The following is a 25,766-nucleotide window of genomic DNA, read 5'->3' as shown; positions in this document are numbered from 1 at the left end:
ATTTGTTGGAATTATGGCTGAAAACTTCCCAAACCTAGACAATGAAACAGATATCCAGGTGCAGGAAACACAGAGAGTCCCAAACAATATGAACCCAAGACGTATCATAATTAAAATGGCAAAAGTTAAAGAGAGAAAAGGCAGCAAGAGAAAAACAGTCACATACATTTCTGTTATGAGTAATTTGTGTCTTCTCTTTCACTCTCTTTTTGTAGTTAATCTGAGTATAGGCTTATTGATTTTATTGATCTTTTCAAAGTACCAGATTTTGGTTTCCTTGGTTTTTCTGTTGATTTTCTGTTTTCACTAATTCTTTTGTGTTTAGCTGGCTTTTTTATTGAAATGTTTAAATTCCTTTCTTATTTCCTTTTGTGTATATTCTTTCATTTATTTCATTTCATTCATTTCTCCCCACTTCCCTAGAGTTTGCTGTTTTTTTGGTGTTTTTTCATTTTTGTTTGGTTTGGTTTTGATTGTTGTAGGCTATGTCTGTGCCAGGGATCAGCCTGAAGTATAAATTTAAGGTCTTCTCAGGTCTTTTTCTGACTATGTGCCTTTCTTGGGTGTGCACTGTGACTTTCTAATTTCCTCCATGTATTCGGTTGCTTTTGAATGTCTTAGTCCAATGTCTGGCTCCCAAAAGAGGAAAAGGAGAAAAAAATGAAGAGTAGGGGGAAGGTGCCAACTTTTTAAATCTCCTGGCAGTCACTTCAACTAGAGGGAGAGGTGCTTGCAACAATGGGGGAGGTTCAACAACAGTAGCCCCCACCTCTTTGCCTGCTCCTCCGTGATGAGCAGTGATAAGTGATCAGAGCACAGATCTGTGAAATTTGGAGGACTGGGTCCTTTCTGCCCACCCTGGCTCCTGCAGATTCTGTGCAGGCTGTTCCAGGAACATGTGCATAGTTGCCTGCCAGGTGGGTGACAGTTGGCCATGGGTACCTGTTACTGTGTTCAGAGCTGAAATTGACAGAAATTAACTATCATTTACCTTCTTTGCCTTCCCCTGGAAGTTGTAAGCCTTTAATAGACTCCAGAGTTCCAGAGTAGTTACATCAGACAGATTCTGCCAGTGCAACTGTTGTCCAGGTGGGGAGACAGATTTCTAGTGCTTCCTACTCTGCCATCTTCCCAGAATTCTCTCTTCATATGAATTTTAGGATCAATTTGTCAGTTTCTTTTAGAAAGACAGTTGAGATTTCAGTAGGGATTATACTGAATCTCTAGATTAATTTGGGGAGTACTACCATCTTAACAATATTATCTTCAGATGCATGAGCGTGAAATGTCTTTCCATTTATTGAGATATTCTTTAATTTTTCAACAGTATTTTTAGTTTTTAGAGTACAAGTCTTGCGATTAAAATATTATTCCTAAGTATTTTATTCTTACTGATTCTATTATAAATGGAATTCATTTTTGGTTTTTGGTTTATTCATTTCTGGTGTATAGAAATACAGTTGACTTTTTGCATGTTGATTTTGTATGCTGCAAACTTGCTGAATTCATATTTTAATTCAAATAGTTTTTTAGTGTATTCCTTAGGATTTTCTGAATACAAGATCATATTGTCTGCAAATAGAGATAGTTTTACTTCTTCCTTTATAATCTGGATGCCTTTTATTTCTTTTTCTTCCCTAATTGCCCTGGCTAGAAGCTTCAATACATTGTTGTCTTTTTCCTTATCTTAGGGGGAAGAACATTCAGTCTTTTACCATTACTTATGACGTGGGCTTTTTGTGGATGCCTTTGTCAGGTTGAGGATGTTCCCTTTTATTCCTGTTGTGTTGAGTGTTTTGTCAAATGATTTTGGATTTTGTCAAATGATTTTTCTGCATCTGTTGAGATAATCATATTTTTTTCCTCCTTATTGATATAATGTATTATATTATTTTAAGATTTTAAACCAACATTGCATTTTTAGGATAAAGTGGGACTTATCCTAAAAATCCCACTTGGTCATAGTCTGTAATTCTTTTTATATATTTGTAAATTTGGTTTCCTCATATTTTGTTGAGGTTTTTTTTTTGGCTGTGTTGGGTCTTTGTTGCTATATGCGGGCTTTCTCTAGTTGTGGTGAGCGGGGGCTACTCTTCGTTGCAGTACACGGGCTTCTCATTGTTGTGGCTTCTCTTGTTGCGGAGCACAGGCTCTAGGCGCACAGGCTTCAATAGTTGTGGCACGTGGGCTCAGTAGTTGTGGCTTGCGAGTTCTAGAGCTCAGGCTCAGTAGTTGTGGTGCATGGGCTTAGTTGCTCCACGGCATGTGGGATCTTCCCGGGCCAGGGCATGAACCTGTGTCCCTGGCATTGGCAGGCAGATTCTTAATCACTGCACCACCAGGGAAGCCCTTTTTTGAAAATTTTTATGCATATGTTCATAAGAGATTTTGGTCTCTATTTTCTTTCCTTGTAATGTCTTTGTATGATTTTAGTGTCAGGGTAGTACTGACCTCTCACAGAAGGAGTTGGGAAATGTTTCCTTCTCTTCAGTTTTTATGGAGCAATTTGGTGAATTGATATTAATTTTACTTTAAATGTTTGGTAGAATTCACCAGTGAAACCATCTGAGCCTGGACTTTTCTCTGTGTAGAAGTTTTGAAATTACTAATCCAACCTCTTACCTTGTTAGAGGTCTTTTCAGATGTCAATTTCTTTTTGAGTTGGTTTTGGTCCACCTCTTTTGGAGTTGGTTTCTTTTTAGAAATTTGTCCATTTCATCTGTGTTATCTAATTTGTCAGCATGCAGTTGTTCATAGCATTCCTGTTAATTCTTTTTTTATTTCTGTAAGGTTGGTCTTAATGTCCTTATTTCATTCCTAATTTTAGCTAATTTGAGTCTTTCTTTTTTCTTGATCAATCTAACTAAAAGCTTCTCTATTTTGTTGGTTTTTTCAAAAAACTAGTCTTTGGTTTTATTGTTTTTTCTCTTCTATTCTCTAAAAAATTTAATCAAACCATTTCCTTACTATCCTTTTTACCATTTAATGTTTTAAACTTAATATATATGTTGGATAACATTATTAAAGTTCATCATGAACTTTCATCATGAACTACTCAGATATATCTAACATATAATTATATATAATTGTTATTATAATATATAATTTGACTTCCTACTTTTAAAATTGCTTTTTCTTCATGAAAGTTTTTACTGTTGGCCAGTATTGTTTACTGCAGTATATTTTCTTCTTTCTGAGGATCCATGGAAGGAATTTTACTCTCATCTCTGAATGAAGACTAGCTAGGCTTCTTCTGAGAAGCTATTTTATTTTATTTTGTTTTGTGGTCATTATGACTCTTATAACTGATTACTATTTTGAATTCCACTTTTCAAGGCATAGTATGTAGTTTTTCAGATACTAACATCTTGTCATTTTTTCCCACCATTTCTATATTTCCCTTTCAGCATTTCAAAAATATATATATTCATATATAAACACACCCCCATATATATTCAAAACTCAAATATACTTGTTTTAAAAAATTTTATAGTAATAGAGTGAAAAGTGAATATCCATTGCTCTCTTTGTATTCCCACCTCTGTAGAAATAACCACTGATAAATTTTTTGCTCATTCTATCCCTCCAACCCTTCCTCACTTCCCCTTTCACACCCACACACACAAAGGATTTTTATTTTACCTCACTGAGGTCTTATTATTTACTTACACTTTTTAGCCAATTTATTATCAGTGTGTTTGAAATAGGCAGTAGATTTAGATGGTTCAAGATTCAAAAGAAATAAAAATGTAAACACTGAGAAGTCTCTCTCATTCTTTCCCCTAAGCTGCCTGCTTCTCCTCCGTAGGCAGCTAATAAAAGTTTCTAGTTTTTGCATTTTTCTGCACCTTGCTTTTTTTATGTAGTGATGTATCTTGAAGAGCACCTCTCCCTCTATGTTTAGCTTAATCTTTTTAGTGGATGTATTTACCATTGTATGGATGTGTAGTTTATTTATATATTCCCCTGTTAACAAACATTTAGTTTATTTTTGAACATTTGATACTACAAACTGCTGCAGTGAATAGCTTTTTATATACATTTAATGCACAAATGAGAGTACTGCTGTAGTGTAGATTCCTAGAGGTGAAACCACTGGGTCAGAAGACATTCACATTTTAAAAATTTAATAGATTATGTCTTTGCTCATAGAATAAAATCTTTGCTGATATCTCACTTTTCCGGTGAGGCCTAAGACTGTTTAATACTGTAATCTGCCCCTTCTTCTCCCTCAAATTCTCTATTCACTTTACCCTGCTTTTTTTTAAATTGAAGTATAGTTGTTTACAATGTTGTGTTGGTTTCTAGTGTACAGCAAAGTGATTCAGTTACGCATGTGTGTGTGCGTGTGTGTATTGTTACAAGATACTGAATATAGTTCCCTGTGCTATACAGTAGGACATTGTTGTTTACCTATTTTATAATTTTTTTTTTTTTTTTGGCTTCATTGGGTCTTCGTTGCTGCGTGTGGGCTTTCTCTAGCTGTGGCCAGCAGGGGCTACTCTTCATTGCGGTGCTTCTCATTGAGGTGGCTTCTCTTGTTGCAGAGTTCTAGGTGCGTGGGCTTCAGTAGTTGTGGCACATGGGCTCAGTAATTGTGGCTCGTGGGTTCTAGAGCACAGGCTCAGTAATTGTGGTGTACGGGCTTAGTTGCTCTGCGGCATGTGGGATCTTCCGAGACCAGGGATCGAACCTGTGTCCCCTGTGTTGGCAGGTGGATTCATAACCACTGTGCCGCCAGGGAAGTCTACCTATTTTATAATTTTATATATAGTAGTGTGTATCTGTTAATCCCAAGCTCTTTCCCCTTTGGTAACCATAAGTTTGTTTTCTGTGTCTGTGAGTCTGTTTCTGTTTTGTCCATAAGTTCATTTGTATCATTTTTTAGATTCCACATGTAAGTGATATCATATGATACTTGCCTTTGTCTGTCTGACTTACTTCACTTAGTATGATAGTCTCTGGGTCCATCCATGTTGCTGCAAATGGCATTATTTCATTCTTTTTGATGGCTAAGTAATATTCAGTTGTGTATATATACCACATCTTCTTTATCCATTCATCTGTCGATGGACACTTGGCTGCTTCCATGTGTTGGCTATTGTAAATAGTGCTGCTATGAACATTGGGGTGCATGTATCTTTTCGAATTAGAGTTTTCTCCAGATTTATGCCCAGGAGTGCAATTTCAGGATCATACGGTAGCTCTATTTTTAGTTTTTTAAGGAACCTCCATACTGTTCTCCATAGTGTCTGCACCAATATACATTCCCACCAACAGTGTACGATACCCTGCTCTTTTTTCTCTCTTTCTTTTTTAATTTTATTAATTTTATTTATTTTTGGCTGCATTGGGTCTTTGTTGCTGTGCACGGGCTTTCTCTAGTTGCAGCGAGTGGGGGCTACTCTTTGTTGTGGTGCGCGGGCTTCTCATTGCGGTGGCTTCTCTTGTTGCAGAGCACAGGCTCTAGAGTGCAGGCTCAGTAGTTGTGGCGCATGGGCTTAGTTGCTGCGTGGCATGTGGGATCTTCCTGGACGAGGGCTCGAACCCGTATCTCCTGCATTGGCAAGTGGATTCTTAACCACTGCACCACCAGGGAAGGCCTCTTTTTCAAACATAGTATATAGTTTACTTACAGATACTGATTTTTGTTTATTATCGTTCTCTTCCCCCTAAAATGTCAGCTCCAGGAAACAGGAATGTTTATTTTTTTTACTGATGTATTCCTAGCAGTTATAATAGTGCTCAGTGCTTGGTAGGCATTTAGTAAATATTTGCTGAATAAATTAAATGAATTAGAGAATAAGGTACAAAATTATCCTTCCTAAAATGCCCAGTTTCTTTACCCACCTATTTTGGATTTTGGGGTCTTATTTTATATAGTTTTCTAAGATTAAAAAAAATTCTTTCTAGTACATGTTAGGATATAAATGACTGAAAACAGCTATAATGTATTTCTTTTAAAAAACTACCCCCTCATCAATTCCCCGCAAACATAGGGACAAACTCTAAGTTTTATTCTCCATATTAGAAGTAGATACCAGAAGGATACGTCACATACTGTATAGCATCTTCTTTTCCAAAGGATTGGAATGACTGTGGAGATTGTTATAGGCTTCCAGGTTTGCTAGGATATCTTCAATCTCAATTTAATAGGACTATTTGTTTTTCTGTACTTTAAACATCTTTATGCCCTATATAAATATAATTTAGATAAAACAGATGTTTTGAAATAAATGATTGTAAATGATCTATCAGTGAATTAATGTTTTCCTTATTATGTGCATTATAGTTTTAGAGGCCTGATATTCATAATTATTGATGTTCTGATTGGTAGTTATTTCTGTCTATTACATGTTCAGCTATAAACAGATAGTCAAGTTTATATGAGACCTAGATATTTAGGAGAGCTTTGAAATGAATTATTTTATCAAAATTTCCTATTTCTCTTCCTGTTTTAATTTACCTCTTTTCAATATGTGCTCTGATTTTCTCATTCTACAAACTTTTTTTAAGGTAAGTTGAATCAGAATTATCAATATATTGCAGTCAGAAACCACCAAACTTTCCCCACCTTGGATCTGTTTTAAGAAGTTTACCAAACTTAGTTTATTAATTAATAATTTTTCCTAGTTTTCTTCAAGGCATACGAAGCTGCCAGCCAGTGCTTTTTTATCAATGTAAAGGTAAATTGTGTTACCTTGCTGAATTGAATTCTAGCAAAAGTGAAGTATTTGCTACTTTAGTTACTGAGGCATTATTGAAAGTAAACATATAGGTTCTCTTACGTTTTTAAAAATTTCAGCACGTTTGCCAAAGATTATCATTTTATGATTTGGAACCCTAGAAACTCCCAGAGCACAGGACTTGATGGTCAATGATCCCTTTCATTTCCCTTCCAATTGAGATTCTTTCATTTTAACGCCAACTCATTTATTCATTAGTTATGTTTTTATTTTTTCAAGTATTATATGTGATACTGGTAGAAGGAGTTGACATGCAAACTTTGGAAGATACCTTTTATACATATAATTAAATCTGAGTTGTAGGAGTTGACTTCCTCAGTTTTTTTCATCTTTGTTTCTAAGAGTGGTAGACATCGGTTTCATTGATCTTTTACAGAAAAACCAATTAATTAGTCGTTGTTTTATTATGGCAGCAGTTTTCTCTCCTCTGTGGCTATATCTTCTTGGGTGGATCATCTTTTGGGCCTTCGACTCAATAAAGCAAGCAGAGAGCTTGACTAGAAACTAAATTCCAGGTCAGTTATATATCACATGTTTAGGAAATGAGGTCTGTAATATCATTTGTTTGTGTGAGTTAGTCCTGTTGATACTCACTAGGTTATCAATGTGTGATCAGGAGCTAAAGAAACTAGTAGAACCAATATTCTTACCTTATATTTTTTACTCATGATTCAGTTGCTGTTTGTTTCTCTAAGCATACTAGGAGGAAAAAAAAGTCAAAAAAGTCATTCTATCCTATATGGGGGGATGACTATTGCTACTGCTTTTTTAAAAAATGTGCATTTAACATCAAGTTAGTGCTGGACATTGTACTAGGTTTTTGGGGGTGTAGCGGTGTATTAGATATAATTATGTCTTCAAAATGCTTACAGACTAGTTGAGATATGGACAATTGAGCAAATAAGTAAACTGAACTTAAGTTTTACTTAAGTGCTTAAGTAGGCCTATCCATTCAGTTCTGTAGGAGCTCTTAAAGGAGGGAGCCCCCGATACTCAGTTCTTGGGCAGAAGGCTAGATGAATCTCAGCTTGCCAGGTACATGTTTTTCTGGGAGTAGAGTCAACTGTCTCCCCACAAAGGCATTGTGTAACTGGATGGCTAATTCAGTTGGTGTTCACCCTTGAATATGGTATCAAAAATATGATTGAGTACAAGGAAAGTTAGCTTTGGCATTCTTCTTCTTGACAGTGGTACTCTTGCCTTTTGCTTCTTCTGACCACATCAAAGAATTTCCTTAACACTAACTGCTGAGGGCTAATATTATGCAAGTGAGAGGGAGGATTTTCTGGCATATTAGCATATTATCCCTTTTGTTCCTACATATAACCTTGGTAAGGAGGAAATCCAGGAGTGGAATATAAAGGCAGCTCTTATCCCCTCTACTTCTCTAATACATTTAACTTGTAACTTTATGGCTAATCACGCACTACAGTCTCATGAATCTAGTGTAAGGATGTATCCTTTTTGACCCTGAGATAAAGAGCATATTTCTTATGGCTTATTTCCATCTTGGTCATGGCTGATATTTTTAAAAGGGAAGATAAGAGAGAGTAGTGTTTTTAACTTTTAAAATTTCAGTTTGAATTCATGTTGGTTATGATAGCATGACTAGTAAGATAACCTACTTTTCAGATGTTTCCAAGATGATTTATGTTACCACTTGGTGGAGCTCTTTTATAAGTTAGTGCTTGTGATAAAGCAAGTACAAGTCATCACTAATTTGGGGTTGTCGATTGAGTGCTTCAGGTGAACTAAATTAAACGACAGCTTAAATAGGTAGCCTCTTAAGTGTTGATTGTAGATTTCGATTTAAACTATAGTATATGTAATTACAGTTTTAATATTTTAAAGATTTTTCTCAAGGATATTCCTAATTTTTCTCTCTCCTGCTTTATATAAATTTAATACTTTTAAATTGACTTACTTTCCCCCCGTTTTATAGTTGTTAGGTAATTTAGAAAATGTATCTAGTGTTAATGAAGAAATGAAAATCATTTGTAATCCTACCACCTAGAGATAATAGTTAACATTTTGATATATATTTGCCTTTCCTTCCTTTTAAAATTTTTTCACAAAATTGGAGTCAAAATATACACAGAATTTTGTATTCTGGTGTTTTTTTCTCTTAACATGTCTTTGGTATTTTCCCATGTCCTTATAATCTTTGAAATGTTTTAAGAGTTTTATGTTATTCCATGATATAGCTCTATCATAATTTTTTAAACTGTTTTATTTAAAGATATTTAAGCTTTTCCCACTAGTTTTACTCTTATAAATAATTCTTTGAACATATATTACACTAAATCTTGACTCAACACTCCAATTATTTTCATAGGATAAATTCTTAGAGATAAAACTGAACTCTTAAGGATCTTGATGCATATTTGCAAATTGTCCTTCAATTGACACTATTCTGAGGTTCAGTATTTTCAAAATATGTTTATTGGAAATTACCGTTTTTTCTTTTGCAAAATGCTTTTTCTTACCCTTTCCCCATTTTTTCTTCTTTTATTTATTTATTTATTGGTCATTCTTTTGGCTGAGTAAAAATTACTTTTCCTCTGTTTTAACAATTTTTAAGGTGCTGTTCTGAGCTCATTTTGTAATTCTCAACTAAATTTTCAAGAAAACAAATCAGTTACAGATTTTAGGTTGTAAATTGCCATTGGAAAATAGGGCCTGGATCTTGAGAGAGCAGTGAGGGCTGGAAAGCAGGATGAGATATGAGAAACATCTGTATGGAGGTGATGAGGGTGCTATAGCAGTGGATGAGATTGTGAAGGAAAAGAGAAGGTTCTGGGAAAAAGTCCTTGGAGTTAGGAAACACTGAAAAAGTTGGGAGAAATAAAGAGAATGAGGATGTTAGAGTGTTTAAAAAGCTAAGGGAAAAGGTTTCATTACAGTGGTGTTAGATGTTGTATAGAGGTTTTGTGGATGAAACCAAAGAAAAAGCCATTCAGTTTAGAAAGAGAGCGGTCTTTGGAGAGTTAGAGACTAGCGTCAGTAGAATAGTGCTTCTGTAGTAGATATGTTCAGTGGATGCAGTAGGTGTGACTGTGAGAGTGTACATGATGAGTATGTGTGTGAATAGTGAGAATAGTGAGAGGTTTAGATGTGTGGTTAGGCCAGTACCTTGTTAAAGTCCAGGGATAGGTTTTTTTTTTTTTTTTTTTAAGGTGGTGCAAGCTTATCTAAAGGGAAATAAGTGTTTAGAAAGAACTGTTAGAGAAATTACAAGACAGAGGGAAGAATTAATAAACTAGGTCTTGAAGGAGATGAGAGGCAGTGTGATCCAAAGTGGGAGGTATGGAGGGATTAGACATACTAATTTGAGAGTGGAGGAGAATGTCCATTTGTCAAAGTCAGAAGAGGAAGTTGAAGATGCAGAGACATTTGGAGGAAGACTGAAATTTATAGTATTTAGAAATTATTGATGTGGAGAAAAATGTTGAGGCTTTTGGTATTGTGATTCTCTACCCTTCTCAGTAAAATAGAAATGAAGAGTACAGAATAGTAAAATAGTTAAGAGTACAGGACTCTTAGTAGGGTGATGAGATTAAGGATTTCAGTAGTGAAAATGTTAGGAACATCGATGTAGAAATGTAATTAAGGAAATATTCTTAAATAAATGGAACAATACTAAATTGAGTGTTAAGAAACTTGGGTTTTAGGTCTGTGGCATCGACTGGCTGTGTTGAGCAAGTCTCAACACTCTAGGCCTTTAATTTCTTAATCTGCACAATGAGAAGTAAATCAGATGTCCTTTACAGATTTAAAAATCTTGAATCAAACTGAACTAAAAAAGAATAAAACATAGCTACAGTAATCAAGACATTGTAGTACTAGTAAAAAGAAAGACAAGTAGGTCAGTGGAACAGAACAGAGAATCCAGAAATAGAATTCACACATATATAGTCAGTCTTTGCCCACAGAGGTGCTAAGGTAATTCAGTGGAAGAAGGATATTCCTCTCAACAAACGATGCTGGAGCAATTGGACGTCCATATGCAAAAAATGAACTTTAATCCATATCTTGCACCATTTATAAAAATTAATTCAAATGAATCGTAGATCTAAACTTGTAGAAGATGACATAGGAGAAAATCCTCGTGACCTTGGGTTAAGCAAAGATTTCATAGATAGTACCACCAAAAGCATGATCTATAAAGCAAGGTAATAAATTGAGCTCCATCAAAATTAAAAACTTATGCTCTTTGACATACACTATTTAAGAAAATGAAAAGCCACAGATTGGGTGAAAATTTTTGCAAAACACATATCTGTTAAGCGATTTGAATCCAGAATGTATAGCTAATTCTTACAACTTAATAAGACAAACAACTGAATAGAAAATTGGCAAAATATTTGAAAAGACCCTTTACCAAAGAAGAGACATGGATGTTAAGTAAGATTTGAAAAAATACTCAGTGTCATTAGTCCTTGGGAAAAGGTACCATTACATCCCTACTAGGATGGCTAAAAAACAGGCAAGAACAGACAAACAAAAACTAAGTGCTAGTAAGGATGCGAAGCAACTGGAACTCTCATTTGTTGCTGGTGGGAATGCAAAATGGTACAGCCACGTTGGAAAACAGTTTATAGTTTCTTATAAACTTAAACTTGTATTTAATATAGAACTTAGCATTCCTCAACTAGATATTCACCCAAGAAAAATGAAAACATACATCCACTTAAAGATCTGTAGTTGGATATTTAAGGCTAGGGTTAGTAGCCTTATTCATAGCAGTGTATTCAGCTGTTGGAATAGATAAATAAATTGTGGCATATTTATACAATGGAGTGCTACTCAGCAATTAAAAGGAATAAATACTAATATTATAGATACAACAATATGTATGAGTTCTCAGAAGCATTATGCTAAGTGAAAGAAGCCAGACAAAAAAGGCTACAGACTGTATAATTCCATTTGTATGATATTCTGGAAAAGGAATTGAAATCAGGTCAGTGGTTTCCAGGGGCTGGAGGTCAATAAACATGATTTCTTACACACACACACACACACACACACACACACACACACACACACACACACACACACACACACACACACCTCCAGCATTCCTTAGCATTCCCAGGAATGGATGTTTTTGGTGTGGAGAAGGTTGGATTATGGATAGTATTGAGACAGATATGATATAGAGGAATGAGTGCTAGATTCACTGATAATAGTGCTGCTGCTGATAGCTGTGATTCAATGAGTATAATGCCGGGCACCATGCTGATTACTTAAGTGCATTGATAGCTGTGATTCAATGAGTATAATGCTGGGCACCATGCTGATTACTTAAGTGCATCCTCAGAGACTTCCCTGGCATTCCAGTGGTTAAGAATTTGCACTTCCACTGCAGAAGGCACAGGTTTGACCTTTGGTTGGGGAACTAAGATCCTGCATGCCGCCATGTGAGGCCAAAATAATAAATAAAAATAAAAAGCGTCCTCACTGTTAATTTTCATAGTGACTCTGATTAGATATTATTATCATCCCTATTTTAGTAGAAACTGAGGTCTAATTGGATTTAAGCAAGTTGCTCACAGTTATACCACTAGAGTATTCAAACTCTTGAATGTTTGACACCAAAATCCATGTTCTTAACATAAATGAAAGTATAAGTCCCAGGGAGACAGGGAATTTTTTTTGTTTGTTTCTGTTTTCATCACTGTATCCCCAAAGTCATAAAACCATGGCAGCTGCATAATGAGTACTTCTTTTTTTTTTCTTTTTTTTTTAATGAGTATTTCTTTAAAAATTATTAGAGATATCAAATTTTGGAAGATACAAAAAAACAAACTGGAAGAGGCAAAGAAAACTATGTGAAGATATATGATTTTTAAATGATTGCAAATGTGGTGGTTAGACTGATGTTTTCCATTTAGGCATTTATCATATCAGATGACTTTGTGTTAAATTATGTTATTTGTGTTCCAGTATAATCTACTATTTTAAAAAGTGAACAAAATGATGATAAAGTAGGATTTTGTAGTTGATTCTAATCTTCATGGCTTTGTAAATTTTTTCCCTCTGGCAAATTTTGGTGGCATCCAGATATAAGATCAGACCAAGTGGATGTTATAGGTTACAACTAAAATGCAAGCCCTTTCCATATCTATCTCTGTCTCTCTCTATAATTCTATATCTAGAATCTTAAATACTTTAATCTAGAAATTCTTCTAGGACTCTCTTAATTGGAAACTGATTATTTTCTTAACATAGATTAACAAAAATATTTGTGCATGAATCATTTGGTTTTATAACATTGATCTCGTCTGTAATATGGTTCCCGCTAAAGAACTAAATCAAATATAGGTGATTAAAATACTTAATATTCTCAAGTTTAGAAGGAACATTTATTTTTCTTCCATAGATAACTGTGTATGAAGAAGAAAGAAGACTTTATCTATATATATAGTTAATTGGGATGCAGCTAGAACATCAACAATATCAACAACAAAAACAACAAGATTTATAAATCATCTGAAATAAAGGTCACACATTTTGCTTATAGGAAAGTTCCTCAGGTCCTTAAAAATCAGAACCTATGTATACAACATTTTATTTAGGCATTTTATCATTTCAGATGAGCTTGTGTTGAATCGTGTTTGCTATGTCCTAATAACATTTGCTATGTAAAAAAAATGAATAAAACACATACTCACTTTTAACAAGCTTAATACTTCATTTCTCAACTTTAAAAGAGTAAAAAAAAAGATTGGAGTTGCTGAAAGAAGACACATTGAGAGAAGTTAGGTTCAACAGATGATAGCCTGAGAGCAAAGAAGCAAACCAAAATCATAAGAATTAAGCATAAAAATTAAAAAATCATGGTAGTTTGGAAGTTGTTTATTATAGAGACAAACAACCTTTTACATCTTAGTAGTTCCTGAAAAATTGACCATAGTAATGTAAATACTTATAAGTGTATATACGTATATGAGTTTATATTCATTCATTTTATTAAAACATACTTAATAGTCATTATAAGAGTCAAGCAACATATACTTTGTTGTTCAGTTTCAGAAATAGTATGTATGAAGTATAGTTTCAACGTCAAATTTATTGAAGTATAATTTATATACACTAAATCAACCAGTTTTAAGTGAACAGTTCAGTAGGTTTTGACAAATGTTATTTAACCATTGAGATCTAAAAATTTTTTATTACTCCAGAAAGTTGTCTCATTCTCTTTTGTCATCATTCCCCAACACCTCCACTCCTGTCCCCAGGCAGCCACTGATCTACTTTCTGACATTAAAGATTAGTTTTGCCTTTTCTAGAATTTTGTAGAAATCAAAGGGTACACAGCATGTACCCTTCTGTATTTGGCTTTTTTTCCTCTGCGTAATAACTGAGATTTATCTATGTTGTATGTATTTATACTTTTCCTTTTTATTGTTAAATAACATTCCATTGAATGGATATACCACAGTTTATCTTTTCACCTGTTTTTGGATATTGGAGTCCATTTTATGGAGTCTAAAATCTTTCAACTTGGCTTTGATGATATTGGATTACTGAAAAATGAAAATATTTACTTCAGAGAACTGACTGGCCCCTAGATTTTTTATAGAAAGTTGTAATTTAACTTTTTGACCTTTCTAGTAATTTTTTTGCCTTACAGTATAAAATTTAGTTACTAATTTTGTAACTAATTTGTTTGTTACTAGTGTAGAATTAAATGCTCTCAAGTATATGACCTCGTAAAGATTTAGTAACTAATTTTGTTATGCTGAATAAGAAAAAAGTTGCATATAATACAGTTTTAACACAGTATCCAGTGTGTGAATGATTTAATGAAATATTTGAACCTTTTTGTTTTGTTTTGTTTTGTCTTGTTTTGTTTCCAGGAAGGTTATGTTCAAAAGAAAAAGGAACTATGGGGAATCTGTATCTTTATTGCAGCAGTTGACCTAGATGAGATGCCGTTCACTTTCACTGAGCTGCAGAAAAACATTGAAACCAGGTAAAATTTCTTATATTAATATAGGCCTCTGCCATCAAAGAAAACTATTTCTGGACTATCGTTTTAATAGACTTTAGGGAATTAGTGGGAAATGCTAAAATTAAATAAATCGTAGAAAACTTAGGTCAACTAGTGAACTCCTGTTCTCTGTTGGAGCCCTTAATGAAGGTGTATTTATGCCACACTTTCTTAAAAATGTAGCAGTTTGTGTCCTGGGAAAATTTCCATTGTGTCTCTCACTATCTGTAAACGTTCTTAATTGTAGCTGTTGATAAAGTGGACAAAAAAGGCAAAGATATATGAAGTAGACTTACTATATATTAAAACCTTTGTGAAAGTAGTGTGAGTCCATCTTAAAGGAATTTAGTTGATTTATTAAAGTTTAAGATTATTTAATATAATAGATATTATAATTATATGTTTTGAGACTGTATGTTCAGTTGCATATCTATTATAATACTTGTCCCTGTAATTACTTAATTAACGTCTGTGTTGAGTTTCTAAGCCTAATAAGAGGAGTTTACTGTTTCCAACAAGTCAAGAGAAGCCTGGGAATTCCAGTCATTTCTTTTGCAGTATATTTATGAAAAGTAACAGTAAATAATTTTACCAAAAAGATAGTAGTATATGTTTTCTCTTGGATAAAGCCATATAGTGTTAGACATAATTGGTGTTTTGTGTAAATGAGATAAATTAAATTGTTGCATGTTTTAGTAACTTTTTCTTATTACCTCTAAATAAAATGTGGAAACAAAGGCCTTGTATGTTCATATTTAACTTATTGAATTAGAATTGGTTTACCTCTCAGAGATTTCACAGTTTAACTTTATTAACTAAAATTACTAAATCAAAATAGTTTTTATATAGCTGAAAAATAATCTAAATATAGAGATAAAATTTTACGTTGATTTATTCATGATTAGTTTCGTGATTAGAAAGAGAATGAATGTTTGGGTTAAGATAAACTGGGTTTATTTTACAAGGTATATGACTTGGAGCAGATTGCTTATCCTTATTAAGTCTCGGGTTCCTTTCCTTTCCTGTGAAATAAAAGTTATTAACTACTTGATAGAATTATGAGAATTAAATAACTTATAATGAGCAGAGAAGTAAATAGTTCTCGAGTCAACGCCTGTAACACCATAGGTGCTGATGAGGTCTTGATCTCTTTTTTTCTGTAGATTCCTCCTATTACCTTCCCCCCCCGCCAAACAAAAAGGGGGAAGGAAACAAAACTTATCAACTGCTAGGCACTATGTTACTCTACTAGGTTCTAATGATATAGAGGTGAGATATAGTGTCTGACGTCAAGAAACTCATCCAGTTTAAATTAAACAGATGACTGCAATACAGTGTTATATAGCTATCCATAGACTGCTAAATAAATATGACAGAGAAAGTCTATTACATCCTTTATCTATAAGGTGAAAGAATTTTCCTGGAAAAGATTTTCCTAAACGTTTTCTCTGAGTATTCGTAGAGCAACTCTAATTTATAAAATGGGCATATCATAAATAATATCACTACAATAATTATAGTAATGTATTTGGTACAACTTTTTCTTGGGGCATCTCTCAGCGTTCTGATAACTATCCAGGAATGTTATCTAAACCGCTGCTTCTTAAAAGTACGCTGGTGAAGGGCTAGTTTCTTTTCTTCCCAGTATGTCATAGACTGATGTTTTAAAAATAAGTAATATAAATTAATTACTAGAAAAACGAAACAAAAATCATACTAAACACAGGACTAAATTTTTTATTATTGGATTCAGCAGGCATTAAAATTAATGTCAAATTGCCATAAAAGTTTTTAAGTGTTTACCCTCAATTTCTGTACTTAATCGTGGACTGGTAAACAGTTTATGGACCATTATCAATCCATGGAGCACTGCTCCTAATACGTAGTTATCTACAGATCTGTGTGTTTTAATTATGGCTTTTTATGCCTGTCTGCCTGCCTTCCTCTCACCTTCCTGCCTTCACTTCTTTCCTTCAGAGGAAGACTACAGAAGGAATAGAGACTCACTTAAGTTACCCCTAGAAAAAGAAGGCTTTTTAGTAACAATTCTCAGTTTTCATGGTGCTCCATGGATAGGTGTTGCCATATATCTCAAAACTGGAAGTGAGAGTGGTTCCTGAATAAATGCCGTTCTAAGTCTGATTTCTTTTTCTCAGCAGGTTAGCTCCATTCTTTTTCTTTTTTTAAAGGATCGATTTTTATTTATCTATTTATTTTTGGTTGCGTTGTCTTCGTTGCTGCGTGTGGGCTTTCTCTGGTTGCATCGAGCAGGGGCTACTCTTCATTGAGGTGCGCGGGCTTCTCATTGCTGTGGCTTCTCTTGTTGTGGAGCACGGTCTCTAGATGCGCGGGCTTCAGCAGTTGTGGCATGTGGGCTTGAGTGCTCCGTGGCGTGTGGGATCTTCCTGGACCGAGGCTTGAACCCATGTCCCCTGTGTTGGCAGGTGGATTCTTAAACCACTGCGCCGCCAGGGAAGTCCCCATTCTTTTTCTTTTCTAAGCAGCATCATGATTATCTACTCTGTATCATTTCTATTCCTCCTTTATTTGCTTTCCCACAAAGCTTGTCATGGCTGCCCCAATCCCTTCTATATCAGTGGAACTTTTCATAACCTTCTTTTGTGTTCTGTGCCCTCTGCTGATTAGCTGAGGCTTTTATTTTTCCAGTTCCCAAGATAAATGTCTGAGTGGTACAGCCCTCTTTTTGGAATGAAACCTGTAACTCACTGGTTGCTAGACAGCCTATGGATGGGTCTAGTGACCACCCTGTAGTTCAGTTAGCTGCTTTGGTATAACTCCTTAGACAAACTTGATTAGAAGTGAGTATGTGAGGTGCAGTTGATGATTGCTATCTGTAGCGCCCTATTTTTCAGAAGTCAAAAATGTATGTATTGATATTTCAAATAGGTTAATTTTTATAGAAAACAATAAACAATGATTTAAAGTTATTATTTAAACAACTTAAAATTTTTAATCAGTTTCCCTTTTCCCTTCCCCAACAATTCAGTCCTAAAACCGCTGGTGGGCTGAAGAAAGTAGGTGTGTGCATCTGTGGTGGGGAGCACTGTGGTGCCCAGAGAAGGATGCCAGAGCCAAAGTGGGATGAGGAGGTCATCCACGAGGGGCCTGGGGCTTCTTGACATGGGCTGCTTGCTGTGCAATGTCAGAGACCAAGCAGGGTGTGCGGGCAGCTGGTATAGGGAGTCATGGCACATGTGAGGTAAGGGCAGTCTGGGGTGAGGAGTCAGAGCCCTACTAGGGTGAGGACGGTATCCATGTGGAGGGGGGAGGGCAGTCTAGGATGGGGGGAGTCAGTCTGAGCAGGAGAGGAGGGTGCCCATGTGGAGGAGTGGGTAGCTTGGTACTTATGTAGGGGGATTGATTAAATGAGTAAATTAAAGATAAGTGGGTCCCAGGTTTCTCACTGTCAAAGAAGAGTTATAAATATGGAAAGGGAAACACTGGAAGGAACCCTGTAGTTTTTGTGTTGGAATTGGATAGATGGATGTGAACTTGTGATTTTAAAACATATAGATAGATACAGAAATAAATATATGTATATGTCTGTTATAACCCTTATTTTTTTTCTGTGTTCTTGATGATAAGTAGATGTAGGCATAGGTGTATAGATATAGTGGTATAGGTTGAAGACTAGTTGATTCTTTTCCTCTTTAAATTCTAGTAAAATGCAAAAACTAAGTTCCTTCCAAAGGATATATAATAGTGATTTGGTGTAGAGCTAACAAGTGTTTTGAATTGAAATGTCTATGCTTTGAAAATGAAACAAAATGAATTTTTAAAGTTATGGATTCACTTTTTTCTATTCTTTCCTTTGTAGTGTCTATAAATTTTTTGACTTACTAAAAGAAATCGATACCAGTACCAAAGTTGATAATGTTATGTCAAGACTGTTGAAGAAGTATAATGTGTTGTGTGCACTCTACAGCAAATTAGAAAGGTAAAGTACAAATTTTATTAGGGTTACACCCTGCTTTTTCATATCAGTGTTCATGATTAGCTTCCATCTGGGAACTGTTACGTTCTTAGTAAAGTTATTAAGTATTACCCCTTAGATTTGTCCCCTTAATATTCTTAACTTTCTTATTTGTCCAATTATATTCATTCTGAATGTTTCTTCCAAAATTACTTGTTTTACTCATGGTTCTCATTTTTTTTTTTTTTAACAAACTTAAAGCTAGTTTCCACTTCAGCCTTCTCTGCCAGAAGACTTGTAGCTCTGAATGGAAGGGTGACCTAAATTTAAAATTCTTCCTAATGGTGATAACTATGTTTAGAAAAAGAAAGCATGTTGGCACTGGAAGGTGTATGTGACCTATACTACTGAGCTATGACTTGTATTCTCCATGGCGGTTTAGAAGAGGTAGTTTCTTTGTGGAATATCCTTTAAGAAACTTCAGGCTATCAGCTGTTTTATTCCACATAAATTAAGAAACTACAACAAGCATTAATGAAGTGACTGTTAGTACCCGCTATGTGTTAGATGCTAGGGATGTAAAATCATATGATACTATGATCACCAATTAGCTTATAGTAAATAAATAAATTCTATCTTTTAATAAAAATAAGTGCAATAATCATTTAATGTGCTATTGTAGAGGATTATTTGTAAGAAGTAGAAATTATGTAGTGGCAAAATACTGTGTATGTTTAAAGGTAAGAATAATTTTGGGGTGAAAAAACTATAGAAGAAGGCAATGTCTGAGTAGGGTTTAAAGGATAGATAGAAACTCAGCAAGCAAAATATGTGGAGACTGGGACCGAGTATCCTAGGCAGAGTGATAAGCATGTGTGCAAAGCCAGAGCAGTACTGTAAAGTATTTTGATATTGCTAATGGCTAAAAGGTAGGAGGGAATTAGACTGATAGTGAGCTTGGACTTTACCCAGCAGGAGATGGAGAGTCATTGATTTTAAGCTAGGGAGTGACATAGCCAGATTTGGCCTTTAAAAGGTCACTCAGGCCTTTGCAAAAGGGATTTGGAATTTTCATTGACTAGTTATATGAGATAATTTAGTGTATATTGGCCTTGAGGTAGATCAATAGGATTTCTTCTATCTTATATGTACCTTCTTTTAAAGAGCAGTTGGGAAGATTAACTGTGATACTAAAGCCTATTTATTTCAGGGTAGACTATATGTGTATATATGGCAATGTGCTGTAGTGATTATGATAACTTTTAAAAAGCTAAACAGATCTAGATATTAATAATAATTTTGTCATTCATTGACTGTGTGAGCTAGGGAAACATACTTATCGTCTTTAAACCTCAATTTCAATCTGTAAAATATAGCTAATAATGCTCTCCTTGCAGAGTAATTGTAAGATAATGTTACTGGTTAGCTCACCTCCAAGCACATACTAACTGCTAAATAAACAGTAGCTTTTAAAGCTATTATTAACTACATTAATGCTGTCACATAGAAATATAAAAATGCAAGCCATATATATATATATATTTATTTATTTATTATTTTTGGCTCTGTTGGGTCTTCGTTGCTGCACATGGACTTTCTCTAGTTGCAGCGAGCGGGGGCTACTCTTAGTTGTGGTGCGCGCGCTTCTCATTGCGGTGGCTTCTCTTGTTGCGGAGCACGGGCTCTAGGCACGTGGGCTTCAGTAGTTGTGGCTCGCGGGCTCTAGAGTGCAGGCTCAGTAGTTGTGGCACATGGGCTTAGTTGCTCCGCGGCATGTGGGGTCTTCCCAGACCAGGGCTCGAACCTGTGTCCCCTGCATTGGCAGGCAGATTCTTAACCACTGCGCCACCAGGGAAGCCCAAGCCATATATTTTAAATATTCTAGTAGTTGCGTGACAAGTAAAAAGAAACAAGTGAAATTAATTTTAACATTGTATTTAACTCATATATCCCAAAATATCAAATTTCAACACATAAATTTGTATACAGATGTTCATGGCAGCATTATTTATAATAGCCAAAAAGTGGAAACACCCTGAATGTCCATCAGCTGATGAATGGATAAGCAAAATGTGATCTATCCATATGGTAGAATATTGTTCAGCCATAAAAGGGAATAGAGTTCTGCTACATGCTACAATATGGATGAACCTTGAAAACATTAAGCTAAGTGAAAGATACCAGACACAAAATGCCACATATTTCATTATATGATATGTCCAGAACAGGCATATCCATGAGGTGGAAGATAGGTTAGTGATTGCTAGGGAATGGGAAGTGAAGGGAATGAGGCGTATCTGTTAAAAGATGTGGGGTTTCTTTTTGGGGTGATGGAAATTTTAGATAATGGTGATGATTACATAACAAAGTGAATATACTAAAAACTACTGAATTTATACACTTTAAAATGATGAATTTTGTGTTAGGTAAATTATATTTCAACAGGAAAACATGAAACCAATAGAGAAGTTTTACATTCTTTTTCTCATACTAAGTATTTTTTTTAATATTTTGGTGTGTAATTTACATTTACAGCATAACTTCATTTGTACTAGCCAAAAACATTTCAGGTGTTCAGTAGCCATAGGAGCTTGTGGTTAATGTATTAGACAGCATAGATTTATATTGCATGTCATTATCTTTACTGTATGATAACATTCTATTCTGAGTTACATTAAATTACAAAATGATATAAAACAATGCATCTGACATTAAACATATTTTCTATAATTATAAAAATTCCCTCTTGATTACCATCTGCTTTTTTTTTTATATAAGATAGTAGTTTTCTCTGTGTAAATTTTTGATCTACATATTTTTTGTGACTGGCTTCTTTCGCTTAGCATGTTTTCATGGTTCATCCATGTTGTAGCATGTTTCAATACTTCATTACTATTTATTATGGAATAATATTTCATTGTATGGCTATACCACATTTTATTTATCCATTCATCTACTTATAGTCATTTGGGTTGTATGTCTTTTAAAGTAGTTGACAGTATAAAGGAGAGCAAGTGTATATTTATAGAGTTTGTTATATTAACTTTATTATATATCATTTCATCTCCTCTTCATTTGTTTCCATGGATTTGATTTATCATCTTGTGTCATGTGTTTACTCCAATACAGCTTTGATCCTACCCACCTCTTTGTGCTGCTGTTGTCAAACACATTACATTTCATATGTTAGAGGCCCAAGAATACAATATATACATATTGTGTTATGCAGTTGTATTTTATATCAATTAGGAGAAGAAATATGTAATTATACCATCTTTCATAATAACATAATTACCTTTACCAGTGCTCTTTGTTTATTCATGTGGATGTGAATTACTGTCTTGGGTCATTTGTTTTCAGCGTGAACTTCTTTTACTATTTTTTTATAAGATGAGTTTGCACATTCTCTGTTTTTGTTTGAGACTATCTATTTCACCATCACTTGTGAAAGGTAGTTTTGTTGTATATATGAGTCTTAGTTGACATTTTTTTTCTTTCTTTGAGTATGTGATCCCCACTGCCTTCTGATCTTCATTGCTTCTGTTGAGAAGTCACCTGTTAATGTTATTGGGTTCCCTTGTATATGATGGATCATTTTTCTCTTGCTGCTTTCAGGATTTTCTCTTTGTCTTTCAACATTTATCCTATGATATATCTAGGTGTGAATCTCTTTACATTTATTCAACTTGGAGTTTGTTCTGTTTCTTGGATGTGTAGACTTGGGAGTTTTCAGCCATTATTTACAAAAATTTTTTTTTCTCTTTCTCCCCATTCTTTTCTGGTACTCCCATTACACATATATTGGTGTATCTTTTGGTGTCCAAAAAATACACCAATATATTTTTTGGTGAGCCTCTTCTGTGAGCCTCTTCATTTTTCTTCTTCTTTTATCTCTTTGTTCTGCAAACCACATAATCTCTTTTGATCTGTCTTCAAGTTTAGTGCTTCTTTTTTTCTGCCAGCTCAGATCTACTTTTGAGTCCCTCTAGTCAATTTTTTATTTTGGTTACTATACTTTTCAACTCAAATTGCCATTTGGTTCTTTTGAAGTAATTTCTGTCTTTTTACTGATAACCCTCTGTTGGTTGAGACATTGTCAGCATACCTTTTTTTCTTCTTTAAGCATGATTTCCGTTAGTTCTGTGAACATATTTATAATAGCTGTTTCGAAGTCTTTGTTAAGTCTGACACTTTGGTTCTCTTAAATACAATTTCTGTTGTCTGCTTTTTTCCCTATGTAGAGGTCACACTTTCCTGCTTCTTTGCATATTTCATATTTATTTTTGAAAACCGGACATTTTTGATAACATTTTAGTAACTCTGGGAGCTGATTCTTTTCTCTCGTGGGGCTTGCTGCTGTTGTTTTGTCTTTGTTATTTGTTTAGTGGCTTAGCTGTACTATCTCAATGAAGTCTTTTTCTCCCACAGTGTGTAGCCTCTGATCTTGCTCCTTAGTGTAGCCTTGGACAGGTACATAGTCACTCTGAGCTGACAGTGGTTTTAGCTGGGTTCTCTTTGACTATCTTTTCCCTGTTCTTAAGCTAACTGCCTCTGTTGATATCACACCTAGTTGCTACCTCTCACTAATTGCCGACTGATTGCTTTATTGTTTTTTTTTTTATAAATGTATTTATTTATTTTTGGCTGCCTTGGGTCTTCGTGGCTGCATGCGGGCTTTTCTCTAGTTGCGGCGAGTGGGGTCTACTCTTCGCTGCAGTGCCTAGGCTTCTCATTGCGGTGGCTTCTCTTGTTGCGGAGCACAGGCTCTAGGTGCGCGGGCTTCCGTAGTCGTGGCTCGCAGGCTCTAGAGCACAGGCTCCGTAGTGGTGGCGCACAGGCTTAGTTGCTCTGTGGCACGTGGGATCTAACAGGACCAGGGCTCAAACCCATGTCGCCTGCATTGGCAGGTGGATTCTTAACCACTGCACCACCAGGGAAGTCCTGCTTTATTGTTTTTGACAATGCCCTGGGTCACAAATTGCTTTACAGTCTAATCCGATTAAATTTGGCTCCCTCTGCAGGAGTAGTATTTGAGGCTAGCCTTGAGGCTTATTTTGATACTAGGAGAGCTATTCTTAGCTGTTTCTTTCCCTGGTTCTCTCCTAGATGATCTAGGATTTAGCTTTTTTTTTTTTTTTTTTAATTTATTTATTTATTTATTTATTTTTGGCTGTGTTGGGTCTTCGTTTCTGTGTGAGGGCTTTCTCTAGTTGCGGCGAGTGGGGGCCACTCTTCATCGCGGTGCGTGGGCCTCTCACTATCGCGGCCTCTCTTGTTGCGGAGCACAGGCTCCAGACGCGCAGGCTCAGTAGTTGTGGCGCACGGGCCTAGTTGCTCCGCGGCATGTGGGATCTTCCCAGACCAGGGCTCGAACCCGTGTCCCCTGCATTGGCAGGCAGATTCTCAACCACTGCGCCACCAGGGAAGCCCCTAGGATTTAGCTTTTTGCTCTCATAAGATCTGTTGGCTTTCTCTTACGTGCTTCCACCAAAGTCTGTATTGCTTTCAACAGTTCTCTTATTCTTGAACATCCCCGCACTCCATTCCAAATGAATTCCCTTGGGGAGAGCTCAAGGCTGTATGTTCTTAGGGCCTGCCTCTCCCCTAGGCACCACTTCTGTGCCACTGCTTGGGAGGTCAGGATGAGGACAGTGGTCTCTTTTCTTGGAGTGATATCTCTGTTTTAAGAGTAGGGCACTGAGAAGAGGCGATAGCCCCTGGTCTTCCCAGATTGCCTTTCTTGGCTGGAACCTCTGTCCTATGAGCTGCTCAGCAAGAGAAGTCAGTATTTTTGATGTGCTCTGTGCCTGGAGTAAAACTTTACCCTGTGAGTGGGGGCTAAGCGGAGGACAGGAGCCCCAGACCTCTCAGCTCCTCTTGCTTGGGATAGACTTTCTGCAACACAGATCTGGGGGCGATGAGAAATGCTGGTAGCCTACTCTTCCCAGAGAGATAGTTCTAGGCTGGGAGCTGGAGAGAGAAGAGCCCTGTGTCTTGGCTACACCTGCCAGGGGTAGAGCTCTGTTATGCTGAGTTGGAGAGGAGGAGGAAATGAGTTTTGCTTTGAATTCTACAGACTGTCATTGTTCTTACCAAGATTTAGTAGATTTTCTTGAAGAAATATTTCCTTTTTTTTGTTGTATGCCCTTAGGAAAATTTCCAGAGACTTTAAATGGTTTTCTAAAAATAGTTTTACCAATTGTAGTTATTATATTAGGAAACAGGTCTGCAGAGAACCTTACTCCACCATTCCAGAAGTCATTGTCCTAAATAGGTAGGTTTTATACAGTAAGTCCCCTACATATGAATGAGTTCCATTCCGAGGGCACATTCGTAAGTCCAATTTGTTCGTGAAGTCCAGCAAAGTTAACCTAGGTACCCAACTAACACAACTGGCTACATAGTACTGTACTGTAAAAGGTTTATAATACTTTTCACACAAATAATACATAAAAAATAAACACAAAAAAATAAAGAAAACATTTTTAATCTTACAGTACAGTACCTTGAAAAGTACAGTAGTACCAGCTACGTCACTGCTACTTTTACGCTTGCTTCCAGACATCCTGGCCTTGAAGTAAAGATACTGTACTACTGTACTCTATACAGTACTGTACAGTAAAGTACACAAAGCACAACCACTTGTAGAGGATGCACACAGGTGACAGTGTACGCCAGACACGTGAACTAACTTACACGATTGGACATGTGAACGCACGTTCACATCTTTGAATGTTTGCAACTTGAAGGTTCGTGTATAGGGGACTTACTGTAGTACTTTTCAGTTGTGTTATTTCAGTGACACTTTTAGTTAAATAAGCTTTTATGACCTGATCTGAGATTCTAACCAGATCAAGATTCAATTACAGAATGTATTCCAAGTTAGAAATGCACATATTGAATCCAGTCTTTTTGTAATTAGATATTACAGTGATGTGTGAAATGTCATAAATTGGAAACATCTACTTTAACTTTGTTTTATAATGCTGTACTTGAGAAAAAATTTATCCTTCTTAAAATAAGATGAATAAAGCATGATAAAACTGATTTCTAAATTATGAAAAAAATTTAAAAGTAAGTTTTAAAAAAA

The 25,766-nt window shown here is 35.5% G+C and overlaps 1 protein-coding gene across 4 annotated transcripts in view; it reads left to right on the top strand.

The window, feature by feature from the left end:
* RB1 (RB transcriptional corepressor 1) overlaps positions 1–25,766 on the top strand; it is a 131,313-nt gene that overhangs the window by 12,696 nt on the left and 92,851 nt on the right. For all 4 annotated transcript variants that reach the window (XR_011071092.1, XM_068526980.1, XM_068526981.1 and 1 more), the window contains exons 3-4: positions 14,609–14,724; positions 18,581–18,700. Coding sequence is in view for 3 of the 4 variants with exons in the window: in XM_068526980.1 (XP_068383081.1) it covers positions 14,609–14,724; positions 18,581–18,700 (236 nt within the window). In the remaining variant the exon portion in view is untranslated. The remainder of the gene's footprint in view (positions 1–14,608; positions 14,725–18,580; positions 18,701–25,766) is intronic.

This window comes from Eschrichtius robustus, chromosome 18, assembly GCF_028021215.1.
Source record: "Eschrichtius robustus isolate mEscRob2 chromosome 18, mEscRob2.pri, whole genome shotgun sequence".
Taxonomy (NCBI): domain Eukaryota; kingdom Metazoa; phylum Chordata; class Mammalia; order Artiodactyla; family Eschrichtiidae; genus Eschrichtius; species Eschrichtius robustus.
This window is presented reverse-complemented; position numbering and strand designations above follow the sequence as displayed.